Source organism: Odocoileus virginianus, chromosome 5 (assembly GCF_023699985.2).
Source record: "Odocoileus virginianus isolate 20LAN1187 ecotype Illinois chromosome 5, Ovbor_1.2, whole genome shotgun sequence".
Taxonomy (NCBI): Eukaryota; Metazoa; Chordata; class Mammalia; order Artiodactyla; family Cervidae; genus Odocoileus; species Odocoileus virginianus.
The window spans coordinates 93,472,097-93,494,136 of record NC_069678.1 but is presented as its reverse complement, the minus strand read 5'-3'; the positions used below and the strand labels follow the sequence as shown (position 1 = coordinate 93,494,136).

Here is a 22,040-nt window from a genome sequence, read left to right as displayed (position 1 = left end):
CAGAGATACCAAGGGAACATTTCATGAAAAGATGGGCTCAATAAAGGACAGAAATGGTATGGATCTAACAAAGCAGAAGATGTTGAGAAGAGGTGGCAAGAATACCCCGAGGAACTATACAAAAAGGTCTTCATGACCCAGATAACCGTGATGGTGTGATCACTCACCTAGAGTCAGACATCCTGGAGTGTGAAGTCAAGTGGGCCTTAGGAAGCATCACTAGGAACAAAGCTAGTGGAGGTGATGGAATTCCAGTTGAGCTATTTCAAATCCTAAAAGGTGATGCTGTTAAAGTGCTGCACTCAATATGCCAGCAAATTTGGAAAATTTAACAGTGGCCGCAGGACTACAAAAGGTCAATTTTCATTCCAGTCCCAAAGAAAGGCAATGCCAAAGAATGTTCAGACTACCGCACAATTGCACTCATCTCACATACTAGCAAAGTAATGCTTACTTACAATTCTGCAAGCCAGGCTTCAACAGTATGTGAACTGTGAGCTTCCAGATGTTCAGGCTGAATTTAGAAAAGGCAGAGGAACCAGAGATCAAATTGCCAACATCTTTTAGATCATCGAAAAAGCAAGAGAGTTCCAGAAAAACATCTACTTCTGCTTTATTGACTACACCAAAGGCTGTGACTGTGTGGATCACAAGAAACTGTGAAACATTCTTCAAGAGATGGGAATACCAGACCATCTGACTTGCCTTCTGAGAAATCTGTATGCAAGTCAGGAAGCAGCAGTTAGAACTGGGCATGGAACAACAGGCTGGTTCCAAATCGAGAAAGCATTATGTCAGGGCTGTGTATTGTTACCCTGCTTATCACCCTGCTTATTTAACTTCTCTTCAGAGCACATCATGCGAAATGCCAGGCTGGATGAAGCACAAGCTGGAGTCAAGATAGCTGGCAGAAATATCAATAACCTCAGATATGCAGATGACACCACTCTTATGGCAGAAAGTGAGGATCAGAACTAAAGAGCCTCTTGATGAAGCTGAAAGAGGAGAGTGAAAAAGTTGGCTTAAAACTCACCATTCATAAAATAAAGATCATGGCATGCAATCCCATCACTTCATGGTAAATAGATGGGGAAACAGTGGAAGCAGTGAGAGACTTTATTTTTGGGGGGCTCTCAAATCACTGCAGATGGTGACTGCAGCCATGAAATTAAAAAATGCTCCTTGCAAGAACAGGTGTGACCAACCTAGACAGCATAGTAAAAAGCAGAGACATTATTTTGCGAACAAAGTTCTGTCTAGTCAAAGCTACGGTTTTTCCAGGAGTCATGTATGGATGTGAGAGTTGGACTATAATGAAAGCTGAGCACCAAAAAATTGATGCTTTTGAACTGTGGTGTTGGAGAAGACTCTTGAGAGTCCCTTATACTGCAGGGAGATCTAACCAGTCAATCCTAAAGGAAATCAGTCCTGATTATTCATTGGAAGGACTGGTGCTGAAGCTGAAACTCTAATACTTTGGCCACCTGATTCGAAGAACTGACTGACTGGGAAAGACCCTGATGCTGGGAAAGATTGAAGGTGGGAGGAGAAGGGGACAACAGAGGATGTGATGGTTGGATGGCATCACTGACTCGATGGAGAGAGTTTGAGTAGGCTCTGTGAGTTGGTGATGGACAGGGGGGCCTGGCGTGCTGCAGTCCATGGAGTTACAGAGTCAGACATGACTGACTGAACTGAACCGAAAACCAGAATTATTACAGTCTAGTCTTGGCTTCTGCAGAACAGTAGAGTTAAAATGTGGAGAAGAGTTTCTATAAAACATTACCAAATTTGTAGTTTATCAGATGTGAATTTAATTTTATAAATGTCATACTTTCATCATAATTTTGTGAAAGAGAAGACATTGTGACACTTGAAGGATATAACAGCAGAGAGTAATTGGCTGCCTTCACTAAGTCTATAATTGCTGTGTGGTTTGGCTTTGTCCATGGCTTAGACTTTTATTGTTTCTTGCTTTGTGCCTGTGCCAAAACGCCCACTGTGGATCTGTACACTAGTGCTGTTCCACTTACGGAACCACTGATTTTTTATTGTGTCACAGTCGTTTATGAAGGGAGAGGTCCATGGTTCTTGGTTTTCAGCCTGCTTCATTAAGTTATAAAATTCGTTACCTGAGGGGATAACCTTTGTATACATACTATAGCTATTAAAATTAACTGTTGTCATTTGGGCCTTTTCAGGATTGTAACTTCTTCCTTACAGATTTTGTAGCACTCTTGCTCTAGGTTTTTATGGATTTCATATTTCTCTTGCAACTGAATAACTAAATACAAGGAAAAGCCCGTGAACAGAAAGCTAATATCAAAACAGTGAAGCATTATCCTTTTTATGTATAAAACCATTCTAGATCTATACACCTATATGGTGCTGCAAAGTGACTTTGATCCCCACTTAACAGAGTACCCTGAATAATTCTGTTCTTTGGACTCGTGTTGTCAGTGTGGTTTAGCGTAATGAAGACAGGGTGGGAAATGTAGCTGACGGGGTTCTGGCTCTGTTGGTTACATAGCTGTGTCAGTTTGGGCAAGCCAGCCAATCCCCTTGGCCAGGTTTCCTTATATTAGAGAGAGAAAGAAAAGAGGGAATTAAATAACATGCTCCTTTAAAATCCTGCATGTTTGTAAACTTACTACCATTTCCCTCAACTCTTACAGGTTTCTTGTATGATTTTTTTATATGATTTTACATCTGCTCATATGACATTTAAAGCATTAAATTATTATTGCCTAATGTATGTAGATTTTCTTTATATCGAATTTAAAAGTGTTTGATGAACAGATATTATGTTCCTATTATTACAGTTTAAAGTAATTTTTTAAAATTTATTTATTTTAATTGGAGGCTAATTACCATATTGTAGAGGTTTTTGCCATACATTGACATGAATCAGTCATGGGTGTACTTGTGTTCCCATCCTGAATCTCCCTCCCATCAAGGTAATTTTTGTATCCCTACAGGCACACAAGTGCTTTTTTATTGTCTTCGTCTTTGTCTGTATTTATATGATTCTTGTAAATTGGTCCCAGTAGAACATAGAATAGAAGCTCGGTATGGTTTGCTTCTATTTCTCTGTGTGGGCCAGAAAAATATTTGTACACACATAAATAATTTGATGGAAAAAATTGTACCTTATAAAAATGATATTTTGACTGCTTCAGTGGTCATCCAAATAATGAATTCATTCGAATACTTATTAGATTGTAGCACTCAAAATTATGTCTTTTATTGTCATGTTGTAATGTAGTAGTGCAGATCATATTACACAGTTAGATACAAGTTATAATAAGTACAGTTGTTACATGATTACAGCATTACTGTATATTTTATGCTCATTTTTGGTTTCTTTAATGCCATCCAAAAGAAAAAGATACTATTTTTTTTTTCTAAAAGCCACCAAATTTTTTCTGATTTTTCTTCTCTCATTTCTGTATTATAATTCAGAATTAGTACACATTTAGTAAAACAGTTAAGAAAATTTTCAATAATGCTTTCGATAAGACTGTTACTCTGTGTCTAAAATTGAGGAAAAAGAATAAAGAATGTATTACCTATAGGTAATGTCTTTGTTGTAAAACTATTAGCAATATCTAGTTCTGTCCCTATTTGTCAGTAATTTTTTTCATTTGTTTGTTTCCCTTAAGGAAAGAAATAGGATTGAGTATTATCTCAGGTACTCACCAGTTCTTTTGCTGGGTCAATGTATATACAGAGGCAAGTCTTGAGGAAATTTTCAATCTGTCTTTTTGATAAAGTAATTAAACTACAAGTCCAGTTTGTGGGTTCTCTTCTTGGACTGGATTTACAGATCACGTTCCTCTGTTTATAATGTCGTGGGGGCTGGTTTCAGCTGAAGCTGATGTGATTGGTCACTTAGTCTGCAGGGGGGCCAATTAGCTCTGATCATGTGGAAAAGAATGCTGGTTTGTTAGGAGGTCTTTCTTTACTCAGCACAACCCTGGAGAAAGCCTCCAGAACTGACTTGGAGAAGGGGTGCATTTTTTCCCTCTAATCAGGACCCATCTTTAGTTGGTTTGCATAATCTTACTTAAGAGTTTATTTAAAAGTTCAAAGGGATAAAATTCCCTGCAAGATTTCCTTTCAGCCGTCTTTCCTCATATACCATGTTGAAGTATGAGATACTTCCTTTACTAATTTTTCTTCCTCCATTTCTTTGGGGAGTATTTCCTTGGATAAGGACTTTTAGGTATAAATTAATGAACTGATGTTACTAGCATTGTTTTCATATCCCATCTCATCAGAATGACTGCCACTAATTCTGGAACTGGTAATGTAGGTACTTTAGTTACTTGAAATCTTTTTTGGGGGGCAAGGAGGCAGACTTTATGTTTTTTTAAGGCTGTGTACAGAGAGCTTGAATAAGAATACATTTAATTGTTGGTTCCTTGCATTTATCTTTAAAAACACACCAGTGTAAAAGAACTGAAGAAGTTTCTTTTGTCATGCTTCAGTGATGTTTAGGGGATGTTTCTCGGAGGAAAAGGATGATGACATGCAATAAATATAGTATTCAGTGTACAGAAATTTTAGCTTAAAGCCTGAATATAATGTTTACCTAGGAAACGTCTGTGATCCAACCATTCAGTAACCTCCAAATGGGCTGTGGGATGGCTTTGTATAATGCCTTACTGAGCAGCACTTTTCTCCACCTCCATTAGCTGCTCATTTTAAAACTTTGATCAAATGTCACATGTAAGGGGATCTGAGGTACAAAGGCTCCGATTGTTCAAAGTGAAGTCATGGACAGCCTGCTGGGGAAATTATTAATGTAGACCAATATAATGCTACTTAGAAAGTGAAATCCGCCTTTGTAGAATCCTCCTTCACCCCCTACAATTAAAAAATATATTAATTCCATCTTTGTTTTATTTATGGCAAACATTTCAGTGCAAGTTCAGACACAGCACTGGAAACTTTGACCTTCAGACTAGAGAAGGTAAAAGCATCAAGGAGGGACTTGTGATGTGATACACCTTCTCTGTATGTTCTGGTAGGAATTAGGCTTTGTATCAATTGCCAGGTAACTGCTTGGGGTGGCAGGGGGAAACCAGAGCTAATACAGTGCAACGCTGCCATTTCCTGAAGAGGTACTGAAAGTGTGTGTGTCCTGAATAGATGTTATAATAAGGAAAATAATAAAGATTTTACAAAAATTAGAAGTCTCTTTCCGTAGTATTGAGACAGAAATTATTTACAAGATGATTGTCAAGAAAGAAACATCTCAAGTGAAGAAGTATTCTGGTTTCTAGACTTTACACTATAAAAGTCGGCTGTGGTCTGTAGACAGTGATTCTTAATTGCTGACTGAATGGAAGTCATAGACCTGTTCTGGACTGCTTCCTCAGGGGCTTAGCACTCCCCTTATAATAGCCTGAGCAGTTAAATTCATTGCTGTTTGAATTTAATAGCACTGAGGTGAAACTAATATTGGCACTGATGTTAGACCAACTTTACCCTAAAATACATGGGCACTCCCATTGAAACAGAACTAATAATTTAAATTGGAGATAACTCTAAAAAACGTTCTTCTATAAAGGAATATAAGTGCTAGGTATCTATCATTGATTGGTTTATTTTTTTTCCCAAATTATAATGATTAAGAAAGATACCAAGATCAGGTACATTATTCTTTATTAAATAAATTCTGTATCCCTTAAAAAAAAAAATTCTGTATCCCTAAAATGTTTGCTTTTCTTTGTGCCTAAACCATTCCAGTATATAATCCATATCTGTACCACATTGAACCTGCAAGCAACAAAATCTTTAGTCGGAGTACAATGTTTTGCCTATGTATATACATCATTTCACAAGTTTTAAACTTTAGCCATGGTCCCCAGTGCTCTTTCTTCCATAATGTACTTAAGAGCTGGGAAAGACCATGTGGGTGTCCCTCATTCGTTTTAGCCCTGGTCACTGTGGAGCCCTATAATTTTTAGAACTTAAAGGAACTTTAGTAGATACTAGCTTCTTAGTTGCCCATGAACAACTTACTATTTAATTATATCAGTAATACACAAATATGTATGTATTTAACTCATTACAGAGTTGAAGTTCTCTTTGGAACCCCCCCATTTCCTACCCAAATTTACACAAATATAAATCTGTTGTAATCGTTTAGGTTGTAAAGGATTTATTTTAATGTTTTAGAGCAGTTCTTGCATACAGGGTAATTTTGGAAATGTATATTTTATTAGATGGTACTTAAAGGCCTTTATTGCCCTCAAGATACTAATTTCAAATAAAATTTTTATATTGTTAATATATAAGTTGATCTTAACTTTTTTTTTAGGAGTACACATTTTGACGTTGTTTATCTGCTGGGAGATTAACAAATTTAATTCCCTTTAGAAATCTTGGCAGTCTCTGTCCCAAGCTTTTCTGTGCATGATGTCCAATGTTTTTTTTTGTCAGACTGACAGGCATGACTCACCAGCACCCCATGGCAGATACCAAGGATGGGACCCTAGGTACTCCAGGGACCAGCACCAGCCCCATATCACCTCAACCTTAGCATCCCAAGCAGCCTGGAAGATTCCAGCTTGCTGCCCTGTTCGTTTTTTTTTTTTTTAAACTGGGGCTTTGCAGCCCCTCCCAAGGCCCGCTGGCTAAGGGGGTATGGGAAAGGAATAAGCCCCCAGTGTTCTCACCCTGAAACAGCCATTCAGAGGCTCTTGCTGAAGACCCAGCTGGTGGCTCATTTCAGTTTCCTGATCTGGGGGAGGAAGGGATCTTTCGTCCACAACCCACTCCCCTCCACCACCTGCATTGCTGGATAACCTGGCCCTGCTTCCCAGGTTCTGATGGTCACAGGGAAACAGCTCATGTGAATCCTGCCACCCCTGCCATGCACACAATACATGTCTTCTCTCCTGAGGGATGCTTTCATCAGCCTTGCCTCCCCCGCGCCTCTTGTCAGAGGACGCAACAGTTCAGGACTGAGGAGCAGCATGGCCCTGAGGCCAGGCCAGGACACGGGCTGTGTGGCCGTGATTTCAGGTCCTGAGTTAGTGCCCCTGGTTAGCTGTCCACTCACAGGCCTTGGACACAGGAAGAAAAGGACGGGGCAGCAGTGGGCAGGGGCCAACCCCCTGGCCTTGGCCCTCACCAAGCCCTTTGCATCCTACCCATGCCCCCGCCTCTGCAGCATCTCCAGGGCCCCAGGGCCCGCCCCTGGGGGCCTGCTTCCTCCCTTGGTATTCCTCAGTCTCAGCCTGGGGCCTCTGTCCTCAGCCTGCTTTCCACTCACCACCTAAACCTGCCTGCTGCTAATGCTGCAGCTAATTCCTGCTGTCGCAAAGCCATTACCATGCAACCAGGCTGCATTTTAGCATATGTGTGTGAGTGCGCGCACACGCACGTGTGCACAGGGGAGGGGGCTTAGCAGGCAAGGTGACTTGCTAATGCCTCGCTCACTGCCTCGGAGAGTTTATGCTGTTCCCTGCCAACCTCTGGTCCCCTGACCTGGCTGCCAGCCTCCACTGGACCTTGAGTGATGGGTCCTGACGCTCTGGGCAGGGGGTGACATGCCCAACTGGAGGATCCTGGTGTCTCTGTCCTCCGCCTTCTCCTCCATGGGTGGCAACTGGACTCAGAGAGTAGCTGAACCAACTCCCACTCAGCCTCTGAGACCTCCAGGGCCCTAGGGGGGCAGAACCAACCTAGGGGTGCAAGATGGATGCTGGGAGGACTTCAGTAGCATTTGAGGCCCTGGCTTCCAGTCTCCCATCTCACTCCAGCCCTTCCAGGCCCCTGTTCTCCCACCCTCTGCTTCTTCTGCCTCCTGTGGACCCCCACCTTTACCCCCAAGTGCCATCACAGTTGCTCCACCTTGCTTCCTCCTGCCTCAGCACAGCCAGGTCTCCCCTAGCGGGAGGCAAACCCTCTATCCTTTCAAGAAGAACCTTTGACCTTTGTGTCAACACCCTTTGGTGAACCCTGACAGCAGCCAGGAGGTCCCCGTGTGCTCAGGAGGGAGGGTAGGGCACTGGTCAAGAGAGTGGCCTTCAGCACCAGGTGGGATTGCTTTTCCCCTCTGCTCCTCCAGTTTCTGATGGTCTGGTCTTGGCCATGTCACTCAATTTCTCTGCGTCTCAGTTAGCCTTACCTGCAAATTGGGTCTGATAACACCTGGCTCAAATAATTATTATTAAAAGTCTAATAGATGGTTGCACCTCATTAGCCTTATCTGCAAATTGAGTCTGATAACACCTGGCCCAAATAGTTATTATTAAAGGTCTAATAGATTGTATTACATTGAATCGCAAGAAATTGCTTATGTCTCAGTGGTTTACACGTTAATATTTACTGAGTGAGATACTGCACTGTCAACTTTGTATCCTTGATAAGGTATCTACTCAATGCCCTTGCACTTTGGTTTTATAATCTTCACAGTTTGCATTTGTGCAAATGCTTAAAGAGTTCAAGCCAAGTGGGAAAGCACAAAGAAGAGGTAAGAAGCAAAACAAAAATCAGTCTCCCTGTCAGAAATAGCCATAATTTGTGAATAATAACCATTTCCAGAAATCTCTTTTTGCACTGATACAGGTAGAAATTTAGAGCACTGAATGTATAGAAATATTGCTATGACAAGGGATCTATTTTAAATATAGTGTATTACAGTTTATTTTCATGAAAGAAAATAAATGGAAGGAAATGGAAAGAAATCACATAATTCCAGCAGATGTCTCTTCATCAGAGAGACGATGCTTTCTACATAGATCATCTCATATTAACAAAATGATATGAAAGCCATAAGAAGAAAAAGTTTTGACTAGGGAGAATCTTTCATGTAGACGTGGGGAGAAATGTGAATATTATAGTAGAAATTGAAGGCATTAAATTAGCACATTTCAAAGAAATACCTGCAGCAAGACTGAGGAAAGAAAAAGCTTATGGAGAGAGATCACAAGAAAGAAAGAAGACAAGAAAAGGACAGGAGACAGGCACAATTGTGGGCCAGTTTGCACAGGGTTGAACAATGGTATTCAAAATGGCACACATTTAACATAAAAGAATTTTGCCTACCTGTGCTCTTCTTTTCTAAAGATTTCTATCATGTTTAAATGGTGAGAACGATGTAGTTTTTGGCATGTTGTAAATATTGACATTTTGAAATAAAGCTGCTGCACTCTTTTACAATAGCCAAGACATGGGAGCAACCTAAATGTCCATCAGCAGAGGAATGAATAAAGATGTGCTATATATACAGAGTGGGATATACACTTGGTCATTAAAAAGAATGAGTAATGCCATTGGCAACAACATGAACGGACCTCGAGATTGTCATACTGAGTGAAGCATGTCAGACAGAGAAGGAGAAGTATCGTATGACCTCCCTTATATATGGAGTCTAAAAAGAATTGATACAAGTGAACTTACAAAACAGAAACACCGGCAGATTTAGAGAATGAAATTATGGTGGCCAAGGGGGAAGGGTGGGGACAAGGAATAATTAAGAGAGTTTGGAACAGACATGACTGTCTGCTGTATTTAAAGTGGATAACCAGCAAGGACCTACTGTTCAGTACATGGAACTCTGCTCAATGTTATGTGGCAGCCTGGACAAGAGGGGAGTTAGGGAAGAATGGATACATGTGTATGTGTGGCTGAGTCCCTTTGCTGTCCACGTGAAACTATCGCACCATTGTTAATCGGCAGTGTGCTTGTGCTAAGTCGCCTTAGCTGTGACCCCACGGACTGTAGCCTACCAGGCTCCTCTGTCCATTGGATTCTCCAGGCAAGAATACAGGAGTGGGTTGCCATGCCCTCCTCCAGAGGATCTTCCTGACCCAGGCATAGAACCCAGGTCTCTTATGTCTCTTCCATGGCAGGTGGGTTCTTTACCTCTAGTGCCACCTGTGAAGATATAAAGAGTTCTACAAAATTAAGTCTGCTGTAGCTCTTTTGAATGTATTGGACCACTTTGATGGACTTCATATGGTTCAACCTAAGAGGTGAACCTCATTCTCCAAACTCATCTGGACTTGCTGTATTTTGTTTTTGTTTTCCTGGTATTTTAAGCAACATTCCCCTGAACTCTCCAACTTTTCTCACTAAATGAAGACAAAAAAGTTGGAGTCTGTGATTACAGTGGAAAAGAATTGTGACACCCCACCTGCTGCCCCCACAGGATACCAGTGACCAGAGTAGGGGGTTGGCTCTGCTGAAGAAGGCCGGACTGAGTCTGGGGGAGGGGAGATGGTGGGGAAGACCCCCTTCTCCTCCCAACTGCTTCGGAAGAAAGGGGTTGAGGAGGGGAGTATGGCGACTGAATGGTTCATGGGATGTACACAAAAGATTGGGTTCTGAATTGGAGGCGTGAAGAGCATGGTCTGCATGCTTCCATGCCTGTGACCCCTGGTGAACATACCGGGTCAGAAGCCAGGGGTCTCACCAACCACAGAGTCCTTTGTTCAGGTACAGGACCCATCCGTTTTTAGACACCCATGAAGCCTGCAGGGGGCAGCCCGGACTCAACACCCTCCCCCAACCCCAAACAGCAGCCTTGCCTCTCCCTTATAAAGCGCAGGTTCAGCCTAGGAGTCCCTTGGTGCCCTTGTTCAGTTGCTCAGTCGTGTCTGATTTTTTGTGACCCTGTGGACTGCAGCACGCCAGGCTTCCCTGCCCTTCACCATCTCCCTGAGCTTGCTTAAACTCAAGTCCATTGCATCGGTGATGCCATCCAACCATCTCGTCCTCTATTGTCCCTTTCTTCTCCTGCCTTCAGTCTCCCAGCATCAGGGTCTTTCCCAAAGAATTGGTTCTTCCCATCAAGTGGCTAAAATATTGGGAGTTTCAGCATCAGTCCTTCCAGTGAACAGTCAGGGTTGATTTCTTTTAGGATTGATTGGTTTGATCTCCTTGTAGTCTGAGGGACTCTCAAGAGTGTTTTATTGACTAGGATACCGGGCTTTCACTCCCGTGGCCCACATTCAATCCCTGGTCCAGGAACTAGGATCTTGCAAGCCTCGCAGTGTGGCCAAAGGAAAAAAAGAATAGTCAAGTCCAGCCCAAAAGGAGGGAAAAATCAGAGCAGCAACTAAATCTGGCAAGCTGAAGGAGACAGGCCACACCTGAGGAAGGGCCCTCGGGGCAAGGGGAACCCCCGATACTCAGACACCTTCTGAACATCAGGCCACACATGACCTGGGGAGCCCCTCCCCCACCGCCACACTGCAGCCCCAGGTCCCTTTCTCTTTCCGTTCTCGAGGTGCCAACATCTCCCTCGGTGCCTTCTAGGATCAGGCTGTTGCTATTATCATGTTCGTGCCAGGAGACAGCATCTTATGGATTCCCAGCATGTACAGAGTGCCAGTCTAGAGCAATGATGATGATCCCTGCCAGCCCTTCGCTGGAAGCCCCAGTGGGTATCCTTCAGTCCTCCCAGCAAGATGGGTTATATTATCCCATTTCCCAGATGGGTTGAGTATCAGGAACTGTATGGTTCCCTGGGCCACCATCACAGACGATCACAAACTGGGTGGAAATTTACTCTCTCACACTTCTGGACGCTAGAGGCCAACAGAATCACAGTGTTGGCAGGGTCATGCTCTTTCAAAGGCAATTTGGAAGTATCTGTCCCATGACTATCTAATTAATTTCCCATGTGGCAGGAAGTCCTTGGCTTGCAGCTCCTCCACTCTCTGCCGCCTTTGTCGCCTCAGCTTCCACCTGTGTGTCTGTCCTTTTTTGCAAGGACAGAGGGGCTTCCCCAGTGGCTCAGTAGTAAAGAATCTGTCTGCAGTGCAGGAGACAAAGGAGATGTGGGTTCCATCCCTGGGTCGGGAAGATGCCCTGGAGAAGGGAATGGCTACCCACTCCAGTATTCTTGCCTGGAGAATGGCATGGACAGAGGAACCTGGCGGGATACAGTCCATGTGGTTGCAAAGAGTTGGGACATGACTGAAACAGCTGAGCATAGTGGATGAAGGGCCCACTGTAGACCAGTGTGACCTGCACTTCACTTTTTGCAGAAGGCAAAGAGAAAAGGAAAGATACACCCATTTGAATGCAGAGTTCCATAGAACAGCAAGGAGAGAAAAGAAAGCCTTCCTCAGTGATCAGTGCAAAGAAATAGAGGAAAACAACAGAATGGGAAAGACTAGAGATCTCTTCAAGAAAATTAGAGATACCAAGGGAACATTTCCTGCAAAGATGGGCTCAATAAAGGACAGAAATGGTATGGACCTAACAGAAGCAGAAGATATTAAGAAGAGGTGGCAGGGATACATAGAAGAACTATACAAAAAAGATGTTCATGACCCAGATAATCATGATGGTGTGATCACTCACCTAGAGCCAGACATCCTGGAACTCGAAGTCAAGTGGGCCTTAGGAAGCATCACTAGGAACAAAGCTAGTGGAGGTGATGGAATTCCAGCTGAGCTATTTCAAATCCTAAAAGATGATGCTGTGAAGGTGCTACACTCAATATGTCAGCAAATTTGGAAAACTCATCAGTGGCCACTGGACTGGAAAAAGTCAGTTTTCATTCCAATCCCAGAGAAAGAAAATGCCAAAGAATGCTCAAACTACTGCACAATTGCACTCACCTCACACGCTAGTAAGGTAGTGCTCAAAATTCTACAAGCCAGACTTCAATAGTATGTGAATCGTGAACTTCAAGCTGGATTTAGAAAAGGCAGAGGAACCAGTGATCAAATTGCCAACATCTGCTGGATCATTGAAAAAGCAGGAGAGTTCCAGAAAAACATCTACTTCTGCTTTACTAGAAAGTAGAAAGGCTTTGACTATGCCAAAGCCTTTGACTATGTGGAACTCAAGAAACTGTGGAAAAGTCTTCAAGAGATGTGACTACCAGACCACCTGACCTGTCTCTTGAGTAACCTGTATGCAGGTCAGGAAGCAACAGTTAAAACTGGACAAGGAACAACAGACTGGTTCTAAACAGGAAAAGAAGTACGTCAGTGCTGTATATTGTCACCAGCTTATTTAACTTGTATGCAGAGTACATCATGTTAAATGCCAGGCTGGAGGAAGCACAAGCTGGAATCAAGATTGCCAGGAGAAGTATCAATAACCTCATATATGGAGATGACACCACCTTTATGGCAGAAATCTAAGAAGAACTAAAAAGCCTCTTGATGAAAGTGAAAGAGGAGAGTGAAAAAGTTGGCTTAAAGTTCAGCATTCAAAAAACTAAGATCATGGCATCTGGTCCCATCACTTCATGGCAAATAGATGGGGAAACAGTGACAGACTTTGTTTTTTGGGGCTCCAGAATCACTACAGATGGTGACTGCAGCCATGAAATTAAAAGACACTTCCTCCTTGGAAGAAAAGTTATGAGCAACCTAGACAGCATATTAAAAAGCAGAGACATTACTTTGCTAACAAAGGTGTGTCTAGTCAAAGCTATGGTTTTTCCAGTACTCATGTATGGATGTGAGAGTTGGACTATAAAAGAAAGTTAAGCACCGCAGAATTGATGCTTTTGAACTGTGGAGTTGGAGAAGTCTTGAGAGTCCCTTGGACTGCAAGGAGATCCAACCAGTCCATCCTAAAGTAAATGAGTCCTGAATATTCATTGGAAGGACTGATGCTGAAGCTGAAACTCCAATACTCTGGCCACCTGATGCGAAGAACTGACTCATTGGAAAAGACCCTGATGCTGGGAAAGATTGAAGGCTGGAGGAGAAGGGGACGACTGAGGATGAGATGGTTGGATGGCATCACGGACTCAATGGACATGAGTTTGAGTACACTCTAGGAGTTGGTGATGGATAGGGAAGCCTGGCGTGCTGCAGTCCATGGGGTCACAAAGAGTTGGACACGACTGAGCAACTGAACTGAACTAACTTTATATCTGCAAAAGCTGTTTCCAAACCAGATCACATTCTGAGGTCCTTAGGGTTAGGACATCAACACATCTTCTGGGGAACATAATCCAACACTAATAGAAAGTGACTCACCCCAAATCACCCAGAGGAACAGGCAGAATCCCAAGGCCTGAGTTCTGAATCACGGCCGGAGCAGCCTGTCATCTGAAGAGCCTGGCTTCCACCTCTCCTGAGATTTCAATATGTCAGCATCCAGTTTATGCCCGCTTCTGTGTCTAGCCGGCTATGTTTGGCCACCAGAGCCAGCATAGTTCTGGGTCCCACCATCATGTCCTGGGACACTGCCCTCAAAGTTCACCTGGTCAGCTCTGGGTTAGTCACCCCCCCCCCCCCGGCTGCCCTTTTGTCCACCCCCTGGTGGGGCCAGAAGATCAGGGTGGTTTGGGGTGAGGGGAGGGGCAAGCACATCCATGGCCTGGAGGGGCCTGATGTGGGAGGCGTGGAAGGTCCTAGCCCAGGGTGGCAAGTGCATGGGTGTCTCCTCACCATTTCCAGATGCCCACTGTCCCCCTCCTGTCTTCCTTCAAATACAAGAGAGGGCCTGAAGCCAGCAGGGAGACTGTGGGGCTGGCCCAGGTCACCAGAGCCCACAGGGGCCTCCTGACCCCAGCCTGCTGGGGCTTTCCCAAGGTATCGACTGAAAGGTCCAAGGTTGTCTCCCTCCCTCTTCTGGAGGTGGGAGGCTGGGCCTGAGACTTTGCTCCTACCTGTGGGGGGTGGGAGGTGAGGGTGGAGCCGCTGTGGCCTCAGAGGGTACCCAGGGCAGGAGGGTCAGCAGACAGGGCTGGCTCACCTCGCAGGCAGGAGCCTGGGGCCTGGAGGGGAGCCTGGGAAGCAGGGGCCGCAGATGTCACTAACAGCCCCTCCTCATCCCACACCCTGGACAGAGATCCTGCCCCCAGCCCCAGAAAAACCAGGAGGAAAAAGGGAAGGACAGGGAAGCAGGAGGTGAGGGGGAGACCCCAGCTCTGCCACCTGCTGGTTAGGAGATAACCGTGGAAAGTGCCGGTTCCCACGGACCCCCAACCCCGCCTTGCTCCGCTGACTGCACTCCAAGGGAGACCCGCACTCCAGAGGAGAGGACAGATCAGGTCGAATGAACGTGGGCCCGAGCGAGAGGGGGCCGCGGACCAGGCCCCGCCCTGCTGCAGTGAAAGGCACCTGGTGGGGACGAGCCCACGGGGACGGGGACCTAGAGGTCCTGGACGCTTCGGACAGACTGACACTGATGTGCCGGTCCCTGGAGCCAGAAGAGGTGCCAGACCTCATGTCTTTGCCTGTTTAGCAAATACAGAGTGTGAGGCTCTGACTAGGTGCTAGGACCATCAGAGACTGCGGTGGTGGGCCAGAAGGAACACACCCACCCATGACACGTGCACACACGCGTGCACACACAGGTCAGACCACTGCACCCTCAGACCCAGGGAGACGCTGAGGCTGTTTCAGTGTCCTCCTCCCTCAGTGGGGGGATGGCGGTCTGTGGGAGGGCTTCCCCCTATTTTAGAGGAGCAGTTTGTTTTGCTTTAATAAGGGAAACAGATCTGAGAGGTACAGGCTGTATTTCCTTTTCACCATCTGCCCCTCCTGCCCTGGAGGCAATGGGAGAGACGGACCTGGGCTCTCGCCATGAGGGGTGCACCGGAGCTGCAGCCTCCTGGTCCTTCAGCTGAAACTTCTCTAGACTCCAAAAAAAGAGCTGACTCCCTGCCCCGCCCCCTATCATGCCAAGGTTTTGTGGAGAACTCAGAAATTTTTGACTGCGCTTTTTGAGGCAAAACTGTCCACAGTTGCCCTTAGGTGATGGTCTATGTGACCTCCGGGGTGAGTCTACACGCACTCCAGTTTATCCACTTTCCCTCCCCATCTCCCAGGTCCCAGACCTACAGCACCAAGGAGATCAATTTGCAGCTGAGCCAGAAAGATGGTCAGACCATCGAGTGGATTTTCATCGACGCCAGGGCCTTCACAGGTAATCTGCATCCAAGGCCCCTGCTGGACCTGGCTGTGGGCACGGGGCCAGGCAGAGACCACGCCCCCTCCCGTGACACTCAAGATGAAAACTCCTGTAAACCATACGTCAGCCTTTATATCACTCACTGGTGTCCCACTGTTTGCGACCCCATGGACTGTAGTCCAGCAGGCTCTTCTGTCCATGGGAATTCTCCAGGCAAGAATCCTGGTGTGGGTTGTCCTGCTCTCCTCCAGGGGATCTTCCCAACCTGCGGATCAAACCCAGGGCGATTCTTTACCATCTGAGCCACCAGGGAAGCCAACAGTAACATTGAACCATAAAATGCACGTAATTTAAAGGCCCAGGACAGTGATCTTACTCATTGCTAATGACTCTGGTTTTGGCGGGAGGGCCATCGAGCATCCATCTGTGCACAGTGGTGCTCCTGTGGGTACAGACTGGCTGCCCTGCAGCTGGTCCTGTGGGCTGCCCGCCCCCAGTCCCTGTGCTCACCCCAGCCTACTTCCCGCAGAAAACAGCGAGTGGGCGATCCGGCACTGGCCAGCCAAGATGCTGCTGGACAAGGTGTCCCCAGCCGAGGAGGCAGGCCACCAAAAGGACGTCTTCTACCTGTTTATCCAGCGCAAGCTTCTCTTCTACGTCACCAACATCATCGCACCCTGTGTCCTCATCTCCTCCGTGGCCATCCTCATCTACATCCTTCCTGCCAAGGGTACCTAGTGCTGGTGGGAGGGGGGCTGTGGCCCGGCCAGTGGCACAGGGAGTGGGGAGGGCAGAATGGCACCGTGACCTGGGACCCGGGGCACAGAATCCTTGTGGGGAGGGCGCTGCCCCACGGTGCGGAGGTTGAGACTGGCTCTGAGGGCCTCTTGGTCGTGGGCAGCGGGGGGGCCAGAAGTGTACTGTTGCCATCAACGTGCTCCTGGCCCAGACCATCTTCCTCTTCCTCGTGGCCAAGAAGGTGCCCGAGACCTCCCAGGCCGTGCCACTCATCAGTAAATAAGGCTGACTCTTTAATTCCTGAGCCCACCTCCTTCCTTCCCTTCTCAGGAACGCCATCCAGGCCTGTGTGGAGACCTGCAACCTCATTGCCCACGCCCGACACCAGCAGACTCACTTTGACAGTGTAAGTCAGCAGGGGGTGGGGTGGGGTTTGCACACCGGGTGAGGGACTTGGACCTGAGACAGGGCAGGATGAGTGGGGTGGCCATGGTAGGCCAATGGCATGGAAAAAGTGGGATTGGGAGTGGCACCATGGGCCTATGGAAAAATTCAGGGTCAGACCTAACATATGTCAGAAGGGGTCACGGAAATGAAGAGCAGAAGCCTGCTGGATGGCTAAGGATGCTCCAGAGATCCCGCCTTGGTGTCACCTCTGGTCATGTCTTACCCTGCCTCCCACTCTCAGGGGAACCAGGAGTGTTCTGGTGGGCTGAGTACAGGATCGAGTCTGCTTCCTGGCCATGCTCTCACTCTTTGTCTGTGGCACTGCTGGCATCTTCCTCATGGCCCACTACAACTGAGTGCCTGCCCTGCCATTTTCCGGGGACCCCCACTCCTATCTGCCCTCCTCTGACTGAGCTGACGGATCACTGCTAGCCACGTGGAGTCTTATCAGCTGTGTTCTGATGCTGAGGTCATGAGTATGCTCTTTGGGAAACACCCTTGGGGGATATGTGAGAAAAGTGGGGGAAATAGAGACAGAGCTGGAACCCCGGAGTGGTCGGGGCTGGGATGTGGGCAGAGTGCGCTAGTGGAATCAGCATGCACGAGGCACTGGCTTGCTTGTCCTGGCACTCTCCTGACTTCAGCGAAGTGTTGTCAACTCCCATCACTTCTGAAGCCCTTCCGACTCTGTTTATCCTATCCCCTGCTGGACACGGCCCTGGCCCTAGTCCTCCAGGCCTGGGCCTCTCTTCCCTTTTACGGGTTCCCTGCAGCCTCTTGAAAGAGGGGAGTCAAGAGAAAAGTGAAGAGTGGCGGCCAATGGTCTTTTGAAAGAAGGGAGGCAGCCCACTCCAGCTGGCATCTGCCTGCTTTCTGGGGGCTGTAGGCGCCAAATATTTTATGAGTTTTACTCTCTTTTTTCATTGTCAAGAGCTCCTCATAGCATCACGGATAAGCAAGAGTCACTATTCCCTATGTTTAGGTTGTGCAAATTGGGGCCTAGAGTAAGAGGGACTTGCCAGAACAATGATGGATAAATAAGGTTTGGAGTTCAGAATTCCCAACTCTGACTTAATCTTAGACATTCTAAGAAAGTTCTATGGCTTGTGAAATGACTCATCTTCCTTCTTTTCTCAAAGGCCAGGGAATTTGCACTGGTCTGAAGGGATGGTTAAGACAAGAAAGAGCTAGGGTGGGAAGGAGGGAGCCTGAGAAGAGACCCTGACCAGCCTCCCTGGCCCATTAGGAAACAAGGTAGCTAGCTGGTCTTTGGGGCAGGCGGGGTGGGGGCGGTGTCGGTAAGGCCTTGCTTTTAGAATATGGATGGAGCCTGAGGCCTGAGTTCTACTGGTGACAAGACACAAGCACATTTGTGCTTCCTGAAACTGTGTCTTCGTCTGTAAATATGGGCACAAATATCAGTTCCTATCCACCTTCATCACAGGATCAACGGTGCCAATGAAGATTAAAAAAATGTTAGTGTCACATAAACACCTGACAACGGGACATTGTTGTGGGGGGAAGAGACCCCGGAAATAGCCAGGGTCGCTGGCTTTGGGATCACTCATCAGCAGGTTCACTGCATTTACTCCAGGGCGCGCGTGCGCGTGCTGCACGCACCGCTGTGCGTCTGGAGCATCGGGCAGTTACCTGCGGCGAGTCAGCCGCTCTGACTGCCTCAGAAGATGGGGGGCAGCTCTGCGGCTCCTGACAAGTAAGCAAAGATGAACAATCGCTACCACTTCTTGAGGGCTACTTTGTCTACAGCCTGACACCCATTATCTCGATCAATCCCCAAAGCAACGTGAAGATACGGGTACTACAGTATAGGATGCTGCTGCTGCTCCTGCTAAGTCGCTTCAGTCGTGTCCGACTCTGTGCGACCCCATAGACGGCAGCCCCCCAGGCTCCCCCGTCCCTGGGATTCTCTAGGCAAGAACACTGGAGTGGGTTGCCATTTCCGCCTCCAGTGCATGAAGGCGAAAAGTGAAAGTGAAGTCGGTCAGTCGTGCCCGACTCTTCGCGACCCCATGGACTGCAGCCCACCAGGCTCCTCCGTCCATGGGATTTTCCAGGCGAGAGTACTGGAGTGGGGTGCCATTGCCGTCTCCACAGCATAGGATGGTCAGTACCAAATAGAGAGCCTCAGGGAGGTTAGGAGAGAGTCCAGGATCGAGCAGTCCCACTGTGGGTGGAGTCGGGATTTCCACCAAGAGCCTGCTCCCTTAACGATTCGGAGCGGCCCTTCTCGGAGCTCATCTCGAGAGGCGGACAGGACGCACTTGGCTAAGCCGAGCGGGCAGCAGGTAGGCTCAAGGACCGGGACAGGAACAGAGACCCGATCTCACGCCGCCCAGCCGCCAAACCTGAACTCCTCCGCACAGGAGGAAGGCGTACCGGGATATCCGTCCCCTACCCGGGCTACGCGCCAACGTTCCGCTGTGCGCTGAGCAACCGGAAGTAGTCGGACCCAAGGAGGAGGGACCTTGCAGAGCGAAGCGGTTCGTGAGACAATGACGATGTTAGCAGACAGGATGAACAAGTTCGAGGCGTGACAGGCGCATGGCCGCCCCCCGGGGCCCCTTCCCCGAAACTGTTCTCTGCGTCCACCCCCGCCCGGATTCCAGGCGGCGCAAACTGCGGCACAGGCCACGCTGTCTGACTCGGGCAGCGGGCTGGGCAGCCAGCGGGGATGAGGGGGTCTCGGGGACCCCAGGGTCGTACGGACCCAGGGCGAAGTGCGGTGTCCAGGGGTCAGGAGGTGGCCGTGCGGCCCGGAAGGAGGTTTTCGGACGCCCTGCCCGGGTGCGGGTTACCCGCGGCGTGGAGTGCAGAGACCTCGGCGGTTTGAGTGTTTCCGCAGCCTGGCCTCCCTGCTACTGAATCCAGTTTTTCTTATACACCCCTCTGGCCTAGGCGGGTCACCTCACCTCTGAGTCTCAGTTTTCTCATTTGCAAAGCAGGGATCATAACAGAGCCCATGTCATAGAGTTGCGAGGATGCAGTGAGGTAATGTGACTGCCGCGTTTAGCGCAGCGGCTTCTCTGTTATGGAATTGTCATCATCTTCCTGAGTGTTCTTCCTCTCCTTTCCCCGTCTTCGAACACTCTCTCCCAGATTTCAGTTTCTTGCCCAACGGGTGAATCTTACCTGTTGTTTGAGTTCTAGTATCAAACAGTTTGCAGGTGCAGAGCGTAATATTTTTGCACATTCTCTCCAGCGATTGTGTCTGTAGGTAGATTTTGTTCTTGGCTCTCTTCTAGTAGTCTAGCAGTAAATGTCTTCTTTTCCGAAGACCTAGATTTCCAGCCTCAGACCGCCCAGTTACCAGTTATTTGACAGCAGTTATTTACCCAGTCTTTGTGCCTCTGGTAACCCAAACCGTGTTAGTGATGAGTGTCCTGCTGCTGCATGGGGTGTGCTAAGGGTCAGATCACATTCACCAACGCTTAAAGGTACTTTGTAAATTGTTAAATAGTGAGATATACATGTGAAATGAAATTACTTTTAGTTTAGTGTTTGACCCACTGTTGCTGAGGGGAACTTGGAGTTTTTCCAGGGCAGTGAGTGCTGGTGTGCAAATTCAGAGGTCCTGGATTCCAGCATTCTTGGCAGCTCCTCGGGAATGTTTCCTGGTTGCTGAGAGGGCTCTGCTACTTGACAAACGTCTTGGGGAGTTTGCTTCTGTAGCCCACTGTGTAGCTGAGCTCACCCCTATGCTGACTGCCACCGCCCCGACCCCGACCATCAGGAGCTTCCCTGGGGGCTCACTGCTAGGGAATCCACCTGCCAGTGCAGGAGATGCAGGTTTGATCCCTGGGTCAGGGAGATCCCCCGGAGGAGGAAATGGCAACCTGCTCCAGTATTCTTGCCTGGTAAATCCCATGGACAGAGGAGCCTAGCAGGCTATAGTGCATGGGGTTGCAAAAGAGTCAGACACAACTGATCGACTGAACAACAAAAACCCCATCCTAAACCCTGCAACTCTTAGCTCCAGATCAAAGTCCTGCCTCAGTGGAGCTTTCTGCCAACCCTATACTCCTTTCTCCACCAAACCAAAGAAATTAAAATTTCATTTTAAGATACGTCATGGGTCATCTGGCTCAGTCCTACCCAAATCATGTCTTATTTCTTGGTCTGCAGTAAGCTAATTTGAGAATGGCAGTAATGGCTTCCATAGGCACTTTGCTGCTTTTCACATATTAACTGCTTTGAACAACCCTGTAAGGGGATCTTGTTACTTTGTTTTACAAATAAGGAAAAAGACTCTCTGAGATGAAATAAATTGCCCACAACAGGAAGGGCCACATATGGTGAGATTCTTACCCAGGTTGTTTAATGATGGTTCAAGCACATCTTGACAAAATTAACCTGGATTCTTTTTTTTTTTTTTTTTTTTTGCTGTGCCCTGTGGCTCGTGGGATCTTAGTTCCCTGACCAAAGTTTGAACTCAAGCCCCCTACATTGAAAGTATGAGATCTTAACCACTGGACCATCTGGGAAGTCCCTAACCTGGGTCATTTTTAATTAGTTCCAATTATTCATTATACTGAGCCAGATTTTTTTAAACACCTGTCTTCTAGCTATTCACGAAAAAAAAGTAAACTCTCAGTAGAAATTAGCAACTGAAGAAAGCACTCCAGCCCTTAGGTTGTTGTTTTTTTTTTTTTTTTTTTAATGCAAAAATGTGCAGTTTTTAGACCACTGGTTTCTTGTTTGGTCTCTATACTCTTCACCACTTGGCTCCTAAGGACATGTGGACGTGTTTCAGTTTGCCAGAGTCCTACAAGTGACTTGTCTAATCTGATGGGCTCAGATTACAGAGAAGTCTAGTCTCCTTTCCTGTGTGGCCTTCATATGTAAACTAATCCCACACACACACACCCCTCCTTCCCCCCCTCCCCCCAGCATCAAGTCAGTATCAAGTTAAGTATCATTGCTATCGATCCTATTCATATGTAAAACCGTTAAGATGCTTTCTAAGTACTGCAGTCCCTACTGGG

The 22,040-nt window shown here is 47.0% G+C and overlaps 1 protein-coding gene across 4 annotated transcripts in view; it reads left to right on the top strand.

Annotated features, from left to right (window-relative positions):
* Positions 1-22,040, top strand: part of LOC110137510 (acetylcholine receptor subunit gamma-like) — a 63,977-nt gene that overhangs the window by 28,313 nt on the left and 13,624 nt on the right. For all 4 annotated transcript variants that reach the window (XR_011487962.1, XR_011487963.1, XM_070468460.1 and 1 more), the window contains 3 exons: positions 15,770-15,867; positions 16,382-16,582; positions 16,921-16,996. Coding sequence is in view for 2 of the 4 variants with exons in the window: in XM_070468460.1 (XP_070324561.1) it covers positions 16,420-16,582; positions 16,921-16,996 (239 nt within the window). In the remaining 2 variants the exon portion in view is untranslated. The remainder of the gene's footprint in view (positions 1-15,769; positions 15,868-16,381; positions 16,583-16,920; positions 16,997-22,040) is intronic.